The sequence below is a fragment of the Lagenorhynchus albirostris genome, chromosome 4 (genome assembly GCF_949774975.1).
Source record: "Lagenorhynchus albirostris chromosome 4, mLagAlb1.1, whole genome shotgun sequence".
Lineage (NCBI taxonomy): Eukaryota > Metazoa > Chordata > Mammalia > Artiodactyla > Delphinidae > Lagenorhynchus > Lagenorhynchus albirostris.
In genome coordinates, this window is record NC_083098.1 from 77138727 (window position 1) to 77153086 (window position 14360).

Genomic DNA, 14360 nt, shown 5'->3' on the forward strand with positions numbered 1-14360 from the left:
TTTTGCATTCTCTCAGGGCTGGTAATTATGGGGTTCTAATCTATTACCTACATTTTTTACCGGTAAAGAGGTAGAAACTTCCTCCAGGTTTCATAACTAGTGAAAAGAGAAGCTTGGCTTTTCTTCATTAGAATGATAAAAAGTGTAGAAAGACCTTTTGGTCTAATGAAGAAAATGTTTTTATATGTTATATAATGATTTGATTATAGTTCACCTATAACAGTTTTTTTGGAACGTGAAAAGAGGGCTGTAAATTGAATAGGGAAGAACAATAGCCAAGCTATCTCTGAAGAAAAGTAAGGGAGGACTTGTGGTGCCAGACATGAGAACTTATTAGTAAGCCCTAATAATTAAGACAGCATGATTTTAATATAGACGCGTATAACTTGATAGAATAGAGAGCTCACAAACAGACCCACACATATAAAGAACTAGAATCTGTATCAATGACGTCTTGGATAATCTTTGACCCATCAGTTCTTCCTTTTGGATGCTTTCCCATGGAACTGTACAAGTAAATAATGTTAAATGCACAAGATGTTTGTTGTATAACATTATATGTATTGAATACTGAAAATCTGGAATGAAATGTTCATTAATAGGGAGCTCATTAAATAAATTATAATATATATATATATATATATATATATACTGAGTATTACATGGCTGCTAAATAATGTAAGAAGGAGCTAAGTAGTGATGGGGAAAGACGCATCAGTCCATTAAGTACAAAATAAGCTGTGTGGATGAGTGTGTGTAGAAAAAGCCTGGAAGTAGATATATACCAGTAGTGGTTATATATGGGGGAAGGGGCAGGGATTTTACTTTCTGGTTTAAATGTTTTGATGTGTTGTCCATATTAGGAACTGGCATGTAATTTTTAAAGAACTAAACAAAACAAACATACTTAAATAACAAATTTCTAATAAAACCATAAATAATTTTAAATTGTTGGGAAAGTTGGAGTCCCTTTTGGATACTATTATGATAGAAAATCAGACTATATGAAGCCTGGCTGAATCAAAGTTTACTTTCCTATAGGTGTTGCAGAGAGTCACCCATGAGTGTGTTTTTAACTTTCGGACAGTGACAGTTGTAGTAACAACAATGACTATTTTTTCATTTGCATAGTCTATAGTTTAAAGATTAGCAATTATAAAGCTTAATGTTCATGAATTTAGAGCTTGTTAAAGTAGATGTTCAACTAAGTTCTTAGAGAAAAATAATAGCATTCTTAGAAAAGGGGAAGGTTGACAGATTAATAGTAGGTCATATCATGAAAACTAAAATTGATTATTGATTTGGTTATTTGAAATGATGAGAATACTCATAAAAGACCTGTAACCTGTTTAGCACACACTTGATTTTTTTTTTTTTCTAGATTCCTGTTCATCCTGTGCCTGATCCCTTAGTTCATGAAGTTCTAAACTTAGCTTTTAAGCACTTTAAACATAAGGAAGGGTAAGTAAAATACGGGACTGTTGCTTTTATCTGCGGTCCAGATTTAGACTGTTAATTTGAACTCTCATAAATCATTTGTTTTCTGAAGTTCAAAGCAATTATCTTCCTGTATTTTTTAGTCCACAGGAGATGCTTATGGGAAAGATTTTGTAAAAATGATTCTTAAAACCATTGATTGAATTTATAAGAATCAGGCTAAATTTCCTGGCAAATTGAAATCTAGAGAGAGAAGAAAATTCATGTGGTTTTTATCATCCTATAAATGAATCTTCAGAGAAAATTTATACAACACCCTGATAAGGAATTTTCAGAGTTATTAAGAAAGAGAGTTTGTAGAAAAATTTCATGAAATAATATGTTTGTTCTTTTGCTATTTTAGATATTCAGGAACCAACACTGGGAATGTGCATATTATTGCAGATTTATATGCAGAAGTGATAGGCGTTCTTGCCCAATCAAAGTAAGTTTTATAAATCACTGATTTTGATTTGTTTTGCTTTTTAGAATTCTCATTGCTAACTAATAGAATAGACACTGACAGTTTTAGATCTTTTTTTTTTTCATAGAGTTATTGTGAAGTCTGTTTCACCTTTTATTATTTTGCTGCTCTGTTCCTTAGAGCAGGGGTCCCCAACATTTTTGGCACCAGGGACTTGTTTCGTGGAAGAGAATTTTTCCACGGTGAGGGAGGTGGGTGATGGCGGCAGATGATGGTTCAGGCGGTAATGCAAGTGATGGGGGGGATGGTTCAGGCAGTTATGTGAGCGATGGGGAGCGGCAGATGAAGCTTCGCTCACTTGCCCTCCGCTCACCTCCTGCTGCGTGGCCCGGTTCCCAACAGGCCGTGGACAGCTATTGGTCCATGGCCTGGGGGTTGGGGACCCCTGCTTTAGAGGAATTTTAAGTGACGCCCATACCTCAGTTCCATAACTTGTCTTCATTTTTGGGGTTTTCCATAAAACCTGAATTGAGGAAGTAAGAAATTGCCAAGAATAGTCAGGTCATTACCTTATTCCCTATTTTTCACAGTTCTATGAAAAGTGTTTTTATAAATCTTTCTTATAGAACTCTTGTCGAAGCTAATAATTACTTTTAATAGTTTCTACTTGAATGCTTTTATTTCTGAGATAGCAATGCAGTGTCTTCCTTCTAACCATCTTATTTATTTTAATACTGAACAGAGTTTTGAATAGGTGGAAGACATACCAAAAAGGAAAGATAAAGATACTAGAGTACTCCATAAAGAGGGTGTTATTCATTAGGAGTTACATGCATTGAGTTGTATTGAACCATCATTATCGTAAACGGTAAAAAAGATGTTTGTCTTTAGTATTGCGTGCTTGCTCTAAAGACTATGGAAGATTTTGAATTTCCTTTGATGCTACTGGGAAATTTGTAAGGAAAAAAGTATCATTTTAGATTTTCTTGGGTGCTATTTAAAGAGTCAGTCTTTGGCCCTGAAATCATCCTGTAGCAACCTTTTTCAGTTCTAAGAAAGCAAACACAATTATTGTTAATGTTTAGTAGTTTAGATTTTAATATGAAGTAATATATTTTATTATTTGGTAGTTACTATCCTTTAATTTAGTATTATTTATGTTTTATCCTTTGTAGTTTACCAGGGACCCTTGTATACCCAATGCTGTATAGAACTTAGAACGTAGTTGGAGTATTTGAAATGACTTAGACGTAGACAATAGTATTTTAATATTGTGTTCATATTTAATCAACAAGGAATCCCTGTTTCAGGAATGTAGCTGCAAAAACATGAGCAATAATGTATTTCTTTTCATGGCACAGTAGTTCATATTGTAATTTTTATTGAAAATGATTTTCTGTCAGGATATAGGTTAGAAGTGCTAAATAACACATGAGCAAGTTGGGTCCAGAAGAACCCTACATCATAGCTAAGTTAAATCTAGGATGGGAAGGATAGTAAATCTAAATGGCCAATGGTAAATTGATGAAATGACGCTCAGCCTCACTGGTCTACTTGTAAGAGAAATGCCACTCAGAGCAATATTGAGGTGTTTTCCACCCATACATACAACGCGCATGGGAAAAAACATGGATGGACCCACATTAGGCTGGGCTGATGGCACCAACATTTGAGAGGACAGGTGGTGAGGTGGGAAAGGGGTGGGGAGAAAGAAAGGGCTGGGGGTGTTTTAGAATCTTGTCAATGCATTTCCTTTGATTATAGTAACTAGTAATTATTATGAAAAATTTAATAGGAAAAATCCTTGGATTCTAATAATATTGCAATGGGAAGATTTTTATCCACTTTATATTTTCTTTATAAAACGCAAAAGAACACTTTCATGGAAAATGGTGTTGTATTTTACAAGACTGAAATGGAAATGGAGAAGTTATACTTCCTATCATGGATCCATATTTCATTAACATGTAATTAATATCCATGTTTAATTAATATTAATTTGTACTCAGTGCCCATTGGGAAGTATGCTTCATTTGTCATTATAACTTTCGAGAACTGGTTTCCCCAAGTAACATCAGCAATAAAACCTTTGTTTCATAGAGGGGGAAAGTGAAGTATTATCGATTAACAAACTATCAGATATCTTTTTCCATTGTAAGCAAAGAAAACCTTAGTAGCCTTAACTGTTGTAGTCATTTGAATCCAGGATGTTGCTCAGCATTTCAAAAGCATTTTGATTTCTTCAGCTGATTCCCATTGTGAGACCAGTGCTCTCCCACTCATCATCTTCAGTTTTTCTACAGTGTAAGGAGATAATAATTTTAAGAGATACTTAGTAGTCTACAAGTGATTGGTTTATCTCTTTGAACAAATATGTAGTCTCCAGTCTGCTCTCCATGTAACTTAAATGGCAGACTTTATCAAAATGAGTCTTAGAATTTAGAGACACTGTCTGATTTACATGTGGATGTTTTATGGGTGGGTTATTAGATCTTATTTTTATGATGATTACGAACTATTAAATGGTAATGATGCTGTATTGATGGTATTATAGGAATAAGAAATTCTAATAAGAATTTCTCCTTAAGGCATTTTTTATTTGAAAAAATAAATGAACAGTAAATCTAGAATAAGAAATATTTTTGTTATCTGTATGTTTTTCTGGGTAATTTTGATGAGGGCAGAGAAAGGAGATGGTGTTTAGGTAAAATACTTCTTGATTTCAACCTTAAGTATCATGTGGGAAATGAGTGTTTTCAATTCATATCAAATTGTGTATCCGTGTACATTAAAGGTTTCAGGCCGTGAGGAAGAAGTTTGTGACAGAGTTAAAAGAACTGCGACAAAAGGAACAAAGTCCACATGTGGTACAAAGCGTCATCAGCTTAATAATGGGAATGAAATTTTTCCGAGTGAAAATGTATCCTGTAGAAGATTTTGAAGCATCATTTCAGTTCATGCAGGTGATCTGCAGTAATTAGAATTAGCCTAACAGTGGTTGTTTTTGCTTTTCATGACTATTTAAAAGAAACAAAATAAATATAATTAATGACGTTACTAATTCCTTACTCCAAGTGTTAAATTGTCAGAAGTGTGAATTAATTTTCTTTTTAAATTTGAACATGATTTGAACTTAGCTTTCTGGTAAAATTGCAGAGTATTTACAAAATTATTGTGATATTAACATTTCTATAATCTTCCTCCTTTTTAAATCTAATATACCTTTTTCCCTCTCAAGGAATGTGCTCAGTATTTCTTAGAAGTAAAGGATAAAGATATAAAACATGCACTTGCTGGTTTATTTGTGGAGATTCTTATCCCTGTAGCTGCTGTAAGTATATTTTAAATTTTATATTGCATTTTAAAAGTACTTTTTTTGTTGAAGAAGTTACCACATGTGCTATTCTTACTTTCTGGTAACCTCATAGACAATAAAGCGGAAACTTTGAATGTAGTGGGAGTATGGGGTAAATCATTATTAGACACATAGCAGAAGAGCATCAATCAGTCTTTTAATCAAAAGAACAAGCCCAGGCCCTTAAGATTTAGAGACTGTTAGGAAGGCAGAGTATTTGCAACCTAGAAGTAATGATTATCTCAGGTAGCTCAGTGTAACACACTGCATTTCATGGCATTTGCTCCTTACAAAATGGCAGCCATTTTAATGCCTCTGAAGAATTTAAAAGTACTGTGACATGTATCCTAGAGTTTACAGGATTGTCTCAGTTTTAAAAGTTAATTTCTATAGTTGCCATGACATTCATCATACCTGTCAAAATATGTATTCTAAATTATTTAGAAAATATGGCTGCTATAAATATAGTTCCAGTAACTTCTAGGGAAGCAGATTTATAGAAGCTTTTCTAGGTCTAAATTCATTGTGTTATTCAAAAATAATTCTGTAGTTACTAGTAACATAGCATGGTATAAATAGGATTCGGGGATTTTAGAATACTTGGACATGCTAGATTTTTTTGTTTCCTGGGTTTTTTGTGGTATGTGTTATGCCACTCACTTTCAGCATACTACGTACTGCTGTATAAATGATATTCTTTATATATATACGTATAATTTCATTTAAAAACACTTATGGAGGTAAAATTGACTTAAATTACACATATTTAAAGTGTATAATTAGACATCTATATACCTGTAAAACCTTCACCACAGTCAAGATAATGTACGTACCTATCATACTTCAGAAGTTTCCTCATGTTCCTTTTTAATCCCCCCCCCACTCACTCCACATTGTTCTCAGGTAACCATTGATCTTTCTGTTCCTCTACTTAGTTTTGGGTTTTCTAGAATTTTTTTTTTTTTGGCGGTACGTGGGCCTCTCACTGCTGTGGCCTCTCCCGTTGCGGAGCACAGGCTCCGGACGCGCAGGCTCAGGGGCCATGGCTCACGGGCCCAGCCACTCGGCGGCACATGGGATCCTCCCGGACCGGGGCACGAACCCGTGTCCCCTGCATCGGCAGGCGGACTCTCAATCACTGCGCCACCAGGGAAGCCCTAGAATTTTATATTAATGGAATCTTACAGTACAGACTCTTTTTTCTGGCTTCTTTCACTCTGCACAATTATTTTGAGTTCCAACTATGTTACAGAATATATCAGCAGTTTATACATTGTTGACTAGTATTTCATTGTATGGATATACCACAGTTCGGTTATGTGTTTATCTGTTTTTGGACATTTGGGTTGTTTCAAGGTTTTATTTTTATATAAATTTATTTATTTTTGGCTGCATTGGATCTTCGTTGCTGCGTGCGGGCTTTTCTCTAGTTGCGGCGAGTGGGGGCTACTCTTCGTTGTGGTGCGCGGGCTTCTCATTGCAGTGGCTTCTCTTGTTGCGGAGCACGGGCTCTAGGCATGTGGCCTTCAGTAGTTGTGGCTCGCATATCTGATTTATTCTTTTGTGCTTTTGGTATTGTACCTATGAAGTCTTTTCCTAACCCAGGGTAACAAAAGTTTTCTATATTTCAGTTTCGGGATTTACTTTTAGGTCAGTGATCTATTTTGAGTTAATTTTGTATATGGTATGAGGTATGGATTGAAATTTTGTTTTGTTTTGTTTAATTCTTTTTGTTTTTGCAAATAGCATCCAGTTGTTCCTGTACCGTTTCACTTGTTTGTTTACAACTCTTTCTAAGTATATTAGTTCCTTTGTCAGAAAATTCAATTGACTCTATTTGTGTGGGTCTTTTTCTGACTCTATTCTGTTCCAATGATCTGTGTGTATATTCTTACAACAATGGTATACTATGTTAATTACTGTAGTAAGTTAGAAGGCAGGTAGTATATATACATCTTCCAACTTTATGTTTTTTCAAAAAAATTTTGGCTCTTCTAGGTCTACTGCATTTACATATAAATTTTAGAATCACCTGGTCCATTAAAAAAAATCTAGTGGGATTTGATTGGGATTGGATTAAATTAGGCAATAAATTGGGAGGACAGACATCTTAATATTGATTCTTGCAATTCATGAACATAGTTTCTCTCCTTTTACTTAGGTCTTTATTTTCTGTCAACAGTGTTTGGTAGTTTTCAGTGTACAGGTCTTGAGTATATTTTGTTAAATTTAACCCTACGCATTTCATATTTTTATGCTACTCTAAATGGCATTGTTTTAAAATTTCATTTTCCAGGTGCTCAAAATACTTTTCAATGTACATTTTTTTTTTTTTTTTTTTTTGGCTGCGTTGGGTCTTCGTTGCTGCGCACTGGCTTTCTCTAGTTGCGGTGAGCAGGGGCTACTCTTCATTGCAGTGCACAGGCTTCTCATTGCGGTGGCTTCTCTTGTCACAGAGCATGGGCTCTAGGCGCATAGGCTTCAGTAGTTGTGGCGCGTGGGCTCAGTAGTTGTGGCTTGCAGACTCTACGGCGCAGGCTCCGTAGTTGTGGCGCACGGGCTTAGTTGCTCCATGGCATGTGGGATCTTCCCGGACCAGGGCTCGAACCCGTGTCCCCTGCATTGGCAGGTGGATTCTTAACCACTGTGCCACGAGGGAAGCCCCAGTGTGCATATTTTATTTTTGCCTTATTGCACTGGCTAGGACTCTCAGTACAAGGATAAATAGAAGTGATGAGAACAGACTCCATTCACATCTTAGGACTAAAGTCATCAATCTTTTACCAATAAGTATGATGTTACCTGTAGATTTTTCATAGATGCCTTTTATCATATTGAGGAAATTTACTTCCATTCCTAGTTTGTTAAGAGTTTTCTTCAGGAATGAATGTTGGATTTTGTTAAATGCTTTTTTTTTTTCTCTGTCTACTGAAGTAATCATATATTCTTTTTTGTTCATTAATATGGTGAACTACGTTGATTGATTTTTCAAATGTTGGATCAACCATATATTCCTGGGGTTAAACTCCTCTTGATCATGATAAGATTTTTTTAATATATTGTTGATTTTATTTGCTAGGTTTTTTTCTTTTGAGAATTTTTGCACTTATCTATGTTCATGCGGGCTGTTGGTCTGTGGTTTTCTTGCAATGTCTTTGTTTTTAGTAACAAGTTAATGTTGAAGAAGTTTGTGCAGAATTGGCTCTACATCTTCCTTTGGAGTTGGGTAGAATTCACCAATAAAGCCACCTGGCCTGGGATTTTTCTCGTGGCAAGCTTTTTAACTACCAGATAATTTTCTTCAAAATACATAGGGCTGCTCAGACTGTTTCTTCTTGAGTACGCTTTCATGTCTTTCTAAGGAGTTTGCCCATTTTGTTTGAATTATCCAATTTATTGTAAAGTTAGACATAATATTCCTTTAGTTTCTTTAAATAGCTATAGGATCTGTAGTGACCTCTTTCATTCCAAATATTGGTAGTTTGTGACTTTTCTCCTTTTTTCCTGATCTGTCTGGCTAGAAGTTTATTGATTACATTGATCTTCTCAGAGAACCAGCTTTTGACTTTATTGATGTTCTCTATTTTTCAGTTTTCTATTTAACTCATTTCTACTTGGATTTTTATTATTTTTCTTCTACTTACTCTAAATTTGCTCTTTTTTTCCCTGCTAGTTTCTTAAGGTGGAAGCTGAGGTCGTCAAGACCTTTTCTCTTTTCTAATATAAGCACTTAATGCATATATTTCCCTCTAAGTAGTTCTACAGTGGCAGCCCACAAATTCTGATATCTTGTGTTTTCATTTTCATAAAGCTCAGAATACTTTCTGCTGTCCTTTTTGAAATCCACAGGTTATTTAGAAGCATTTTATTTAATGTCTAAACATTTGGGGGTTTTCCAGAGATCTTCAGGTTACTCATTTTTAATTTGTGGTTGCAGAACATATTTGGTATGCTTGAATCCCATTAGATGCATTGAAATTTGTTTTTTGGGCCAGAATATCATTTATTTTGATGAATGTTCCATGTGCACTTGAAAAGACTATGTATACTGCTGTTGGATAGAGTGTTCTATGAATATCAATTAGGGCAAATTGGTTAATAGTGTTTTTCAACTCTGCTGATTTCCTCTCTACTTGTTCTGTCAACTACTGAGAGAGGAGTATTGAAATCTGACCAACTGTTTCTCTTTGCAGTTCTGTCAGTTTTTGCTTGCTGTATGTTTAAGCTCTATCATGAAACACATGTATGTTTAGGATTGTATATCCTCTTTAATTAACACCATTATCATTGTGAAATAACCTTCCTTATCTCTGATAATATTCTTTGCTCTGAAGTCTACTTTATCTGATATTAATATAGCCACTCCTGCTTCCTTTTGATTGTATAAGGATAGTATATCTTTTTCCATTTTTTCCTTTTAATCTACTTGTGTTTTTATATTAAAATATATACATATATGTATATATTTTTTTTTTATAGGCAGGATATGGTTGGTTCTTGCTTTTTTATCCAGTCTGACAATCTCTGCCTTTTAATTGGGCCCCACATACATTTGATATGATTAGTGATACAGTTATTTTAAATCTGTCATCTTCTGATTATGTTTTTAATTTTCCCATCTGTTCTTTGTTTCCTTTTTCTACTATTTTTTGGATTAATTGAATATTTTTGTGATTCTTTTATCTCCTTTGTTGGCTTATTAGCTATATCTCATTGTTTTGTCATTTAATTGTTTATGGTATACATCTTTAACTTATCATTGTCTACCTCGAGTGATATTATACTGTTCATGTGTAGTGTAAAAACCATACACAATGGTACACTTTAATTTCTTCCCTGAAAATTCTCACACAGCAGTAAGCTGGGGCCATCAAAGGGCTCACCTCATCTATTTTCCATTCCTCAGGGGTCACTTTCTTTTGTTGACTGATGCATAATGTTTTGCGTATCATTTCATATATTTTGTTCCTTTTTGTTTGTTTCAGATGGTAAAATAAGTCTAGCCCCCTTTACACCACCTTGGCTAGAAATGGAAGTTAGTAAGATTCACTTTATTCAGGTTTTATTCTATTTAAAATATTTTAAAATGAAGAAATTTATTTTCATACTGAGAATCAAATGTAACTGTTTTGACTTTTATTTTTAAATACTGAATTAATTGACTTGTGATCAATGTGTTCATATGGAATGGTTTATGGTATTCAGGTCCTATCTTTAGAACATGTTCAGAAAAGATGGACAGGGAATTGTAAGAAAAATTAAGAATTTAAAATATTAATGACATAGCAGTTGTAGAGATTGGCATGATTCTTTTTACCAGTTTTGAGTATTTACTTATAGTTAAATACTTGAAGATTTTTTAAATGAGTACAAACAGAAGTCATGAACTATAAGTTTGTAAGTAGTTTGAGTCAAATACCCCACCCCCACTCTCACCTCAATTTTAACCGTGAAAATAGGTTCATTTTGCCAAAAAGAAAACATGATCATTTATAAAACCACATCAGCTTAGCTATGAAGTAGCTATGTACTTAATGAAGTACATCATTAGTGCATGGACTTCAATTTCTTTTCCTAGAAATGGTTTGAAACGCTGCATATCCATCCCAAATTGTCATTTGTGCTTCCCCCTTGTCTGAAAAATCTGTTTTTGTCAGATATCTGAGATTATGTTGTAGTTTCTCAGGTAACTCATCAAAAGGAGCAGATTGTGGGAAGAAAGACCCTTGACTGTGGTCCATTATTACTGTGTTGCCTAATTCTTCTTTTGTGCCATGTTTGCTTTTGTATTTTATTTGTTTACTAGGGCTGCCCTTACAAAGTACCACAAACTAGGTGGCTTAAACAACAAAAATTTATTGTCTCACATTTATGGAGGCTAGATGTCTAAGAGCAAGGTGCTGCCAGGTTGGTTTTTTTCTGAGTGCTGTGAGGAAGATCTGTTCCATGCCTCTTGCCTAACTTCCCGTAGTTTACTGAAAATCTTTGACCTTCCTTGTCTTATAGATGTATCACCCTGATCTCTGCCATCATCTTCACATGGTGTTATCCTTGTGTGCATGTCTTTGTCCAAATTCTCCGCCCCCACCTTTTTAAAATTAATTTTTATTGGAGTGTAGTTGCTTTACAATGTTGCATTAGTTTCTACTGTACAGCAATACAGCTATACATATACATATATCCCCTCTTTTTTTGATTTCCTTCCCATTTAGGTCACTACGGAGCATTGAGTAGAGTTCCCTGAGCTGTACAGTAGGTTCTCATTAGTTATCTATTTTATACCTAGTATCAATAGTGTGTATACGTCAATCACAGTCTCCCTATTCATCCCCCGCCCCCTTTTTTTTTTTTTTTTTTTTTTTTTTTGTTGCGGTACGCAGGCCTCTCACTGTTGTGGCCTCTCCCGTTGTGGAGCACAGGCTTCGGACGCGCAGGCTCAGCGGCCATGGCTCACGGGCCCAGCTGCTCCACGGCATGTGGGATCTTCCCGGACCGGGGCACGAACCCGTGTCCCTGCATCGGCAGGCGGACGCTCAACCACTGCGCCACCAGGGAAGCCCCCCCGCCCCCTTTTTTAAGGACATCAGTCATGTTGGAGTAGCCCCCGCCCCAACTTCAATATGACCTCATTCTAACTTAACTAATTATACCTGCAATGACCTATTTTCATATAAGGTCACATTATGAGGTCTGTGGGGTTATGACTTCAGTATATGAATTTTGGGACAATTCAGTCCATAACACCAGCCTCTTCACATAGAACTCCTTCTGTCTGGAACATTCTTGCCTCTCAAATAACCTCCAGCCTCCTTTCCTGGTTAGATTCTACTTATTTATTCATTATATGTATTGAGTGCTTTCTGTGTGTCAGGGCCTCTTCCGTCCACAGGGAATACAACAATGATCAAGGTAGGAAAGACTCCCTGCTCTTACCGAGCTTACGTCTAGTGCAGAAAACTCAAACAAGTATGTAAAATTATGTATCAAGAGTATATGCCAGATGTGATGGTAAGTACTGTGCAGAAATGTAGAGCAGGGTAGGGGCCTAAAAATTCTTGAAGTGGGCAGGGAGTTGAAATTTTATATAGAGTAATTAGGAAAGATCACCACCTTGAAAGAGATGGTGACGATTGAGCAAAAACCAAAGGAATAAGGGAGTAAGACATGCTATATTTGGGGGAAGAGCTTCTTAGGCAGAAGGAACCAGTGCAGACATCCTGAAGCAAGAGCATGTTTGATGTGTTCTAGGAGCAACAAAGAAGCTAGTGTGGCTGGATCCTAGTGCAGGGGGCCAGAGTAGTGGGAGATAAGACCAGAGAGGTTAAATGGGAGGCTACTGCAGTATTTTAGGTAAAGTAATGCCGAATTCAGCTTAGATGTTACTTCCTTCTGGAGTTTTTCCATTGGGGTCTCTTCTGAGTGCTCCAAGAGGACAGAGAATTTAATCTTAGAGCTCCTGTTATACCACACATTGATCTGCTTGTTCACCCAGGGCTGGGACCTGGTTTATCTTACTCAACATTTGGTCATTTGGTATATCATGGGACTTCATCAGATACTCAGTGAATTATTGACAAATTTCAAACCTTACAGAAACTTATTGTAATCCTTGTATAGTTTGATCTAACACTTGTAACCATTTTCTTTGTGTTTTTGTATTATCTTTTTACCTAGGCTGTTAAAAATGAAGTGAATGTTCCCTGCTTGAAAAATTTTGTGGAGATGCTTTATCAGACTACTTTTGAACTGAGTTCCAGAAAGAAGCATTCATTGGTATTGAGAAACATTTCAAACCTTCATATGTTTAATTAGGAGTTTTAGTAATTGATTTATGAATTTAGTTGGTTTTTTTTTAGTAGAGTTTTAAGAGAATTGTAAAAATTGAAATTGTAAAATATCCAAAGTGTAACACAAGGACAAATTTTACCTATTTTCTCCTGCTGTTTTCAAAACTTTCTATTCTTAATTTTACTAGCTCTGTATTTGATAGGTTATTCAGACTTCATTCTAGGTATTTACCTGTCTTGACAGATGCTATAAATTATGTATTAGAATAAAGGAAAAGTTAAGTGTAGTCTCATATTAAGCCATAAATTCCTTTATTTTACATTATAATAAATTACATTCTGAAGCATTTGATTATTTAGGAGCTATTGTCTGTCTGATTACATCTTTTGTATTCAGAGATTTAAAGCATTTTTTTTCCATTTCACCATCCACTTCGGTAACTTTGAGGGGTTTTTCTGTAAATTTGCATGCAGCTTGGAGAAAGTTTGGAGAATTGGACAAATACTTGACTGTTTAAGATAGAGGTATAATAATAATAAACACTGGTTGTGCCAGGCATTGAGCCAAGTGCTTTACATTCTTTGTCTTACTTTAAGCCTCACAACCCTATAGCATGTGTGTGATTAGCATTCTCCACTTTACATGTTAGGAAAGTGAGGCTTCGAGCACTTTAACATATCCTCCCTGAAGTCACACACCTGATGAATAGAAAACTGCAACATTAATGCCGGTCTGTCCTCTGATCCCAGGGCCACTTTACTGGTTAGAGGAGGAATGGGTCTAGGGAGAAATAATAGCATATTTCTCACTTGGGGAGATGTGATAGATCAGGAAATTGTTCTTATAGAAAATCTGCCCTTTATCATTCTTTCTTAGATTACTCCCTGAGATCGTATTTTTTAAATTACAAATGGGAAAACTGCTAATAGAATTTTTTTTGTTTATGAGAATGAATGAAATATAATTTACAAGTCCAGTGCTTTTTCATAAAAATGTTTTTCTCTTTCTTCTGTCTCCTATAGGCTCTATATCCATTAATTACCTGCCTTTTATGTGTCAGTCAAAAACAGTTTTTTTTAAATAACTGGCATATTTTCCTACAGAACTGTTTGTCACATTTAAAGGTAAGACTTAATCTCATTTCTGACCTGTAAATACTGACTGTAGTGTATTCACTTATGCATATACATTGAACAGTATATAATAAAACTTTTAGTACTATAGTACATTTGAATAGTGATACTTCAACGTATTCCTTTTCTTATACGTACTTCATTCCTTCTATAGGGAATCATGTTATAGACATGAATAAACGGT

At 35.3% G+C, this 14360-nt stretch overlaps 1 protein-coding gene across 1 annotated transcript in view; it reads left to right on the forward strand.

Annotated features, from left to right (window-relative positions):
• Positions 1-14360, forward strand: part of FRYL (FRY like transcription coactivator) — a 249383-nt gene that overhangs the window by 131944 nt on the left and 103079 nt on the right. Inside the window, exons 8-13 of the mRNA XM_060148216.1 lie at positions 1382-1461; positions 1841-1921; positions 4695-4863; positions 5139-5231; positions 12930-13028; positions 14066-14167. Coding sequence (XP_060004199.1) covers positions 1382-1461; positions 1841-1921; positions 4695-4863; positions 5139-5231; positions 12930-13028; positions 14066-14167 — 624 coding nt within the window. The remainder of the gene's footprint in view (positions 1-1381; positions 1462-1840; positions 1922-4694; positions 4864-5138; positions 5232-12929; positions 13029-14065; positions 14168-14360) is intronic.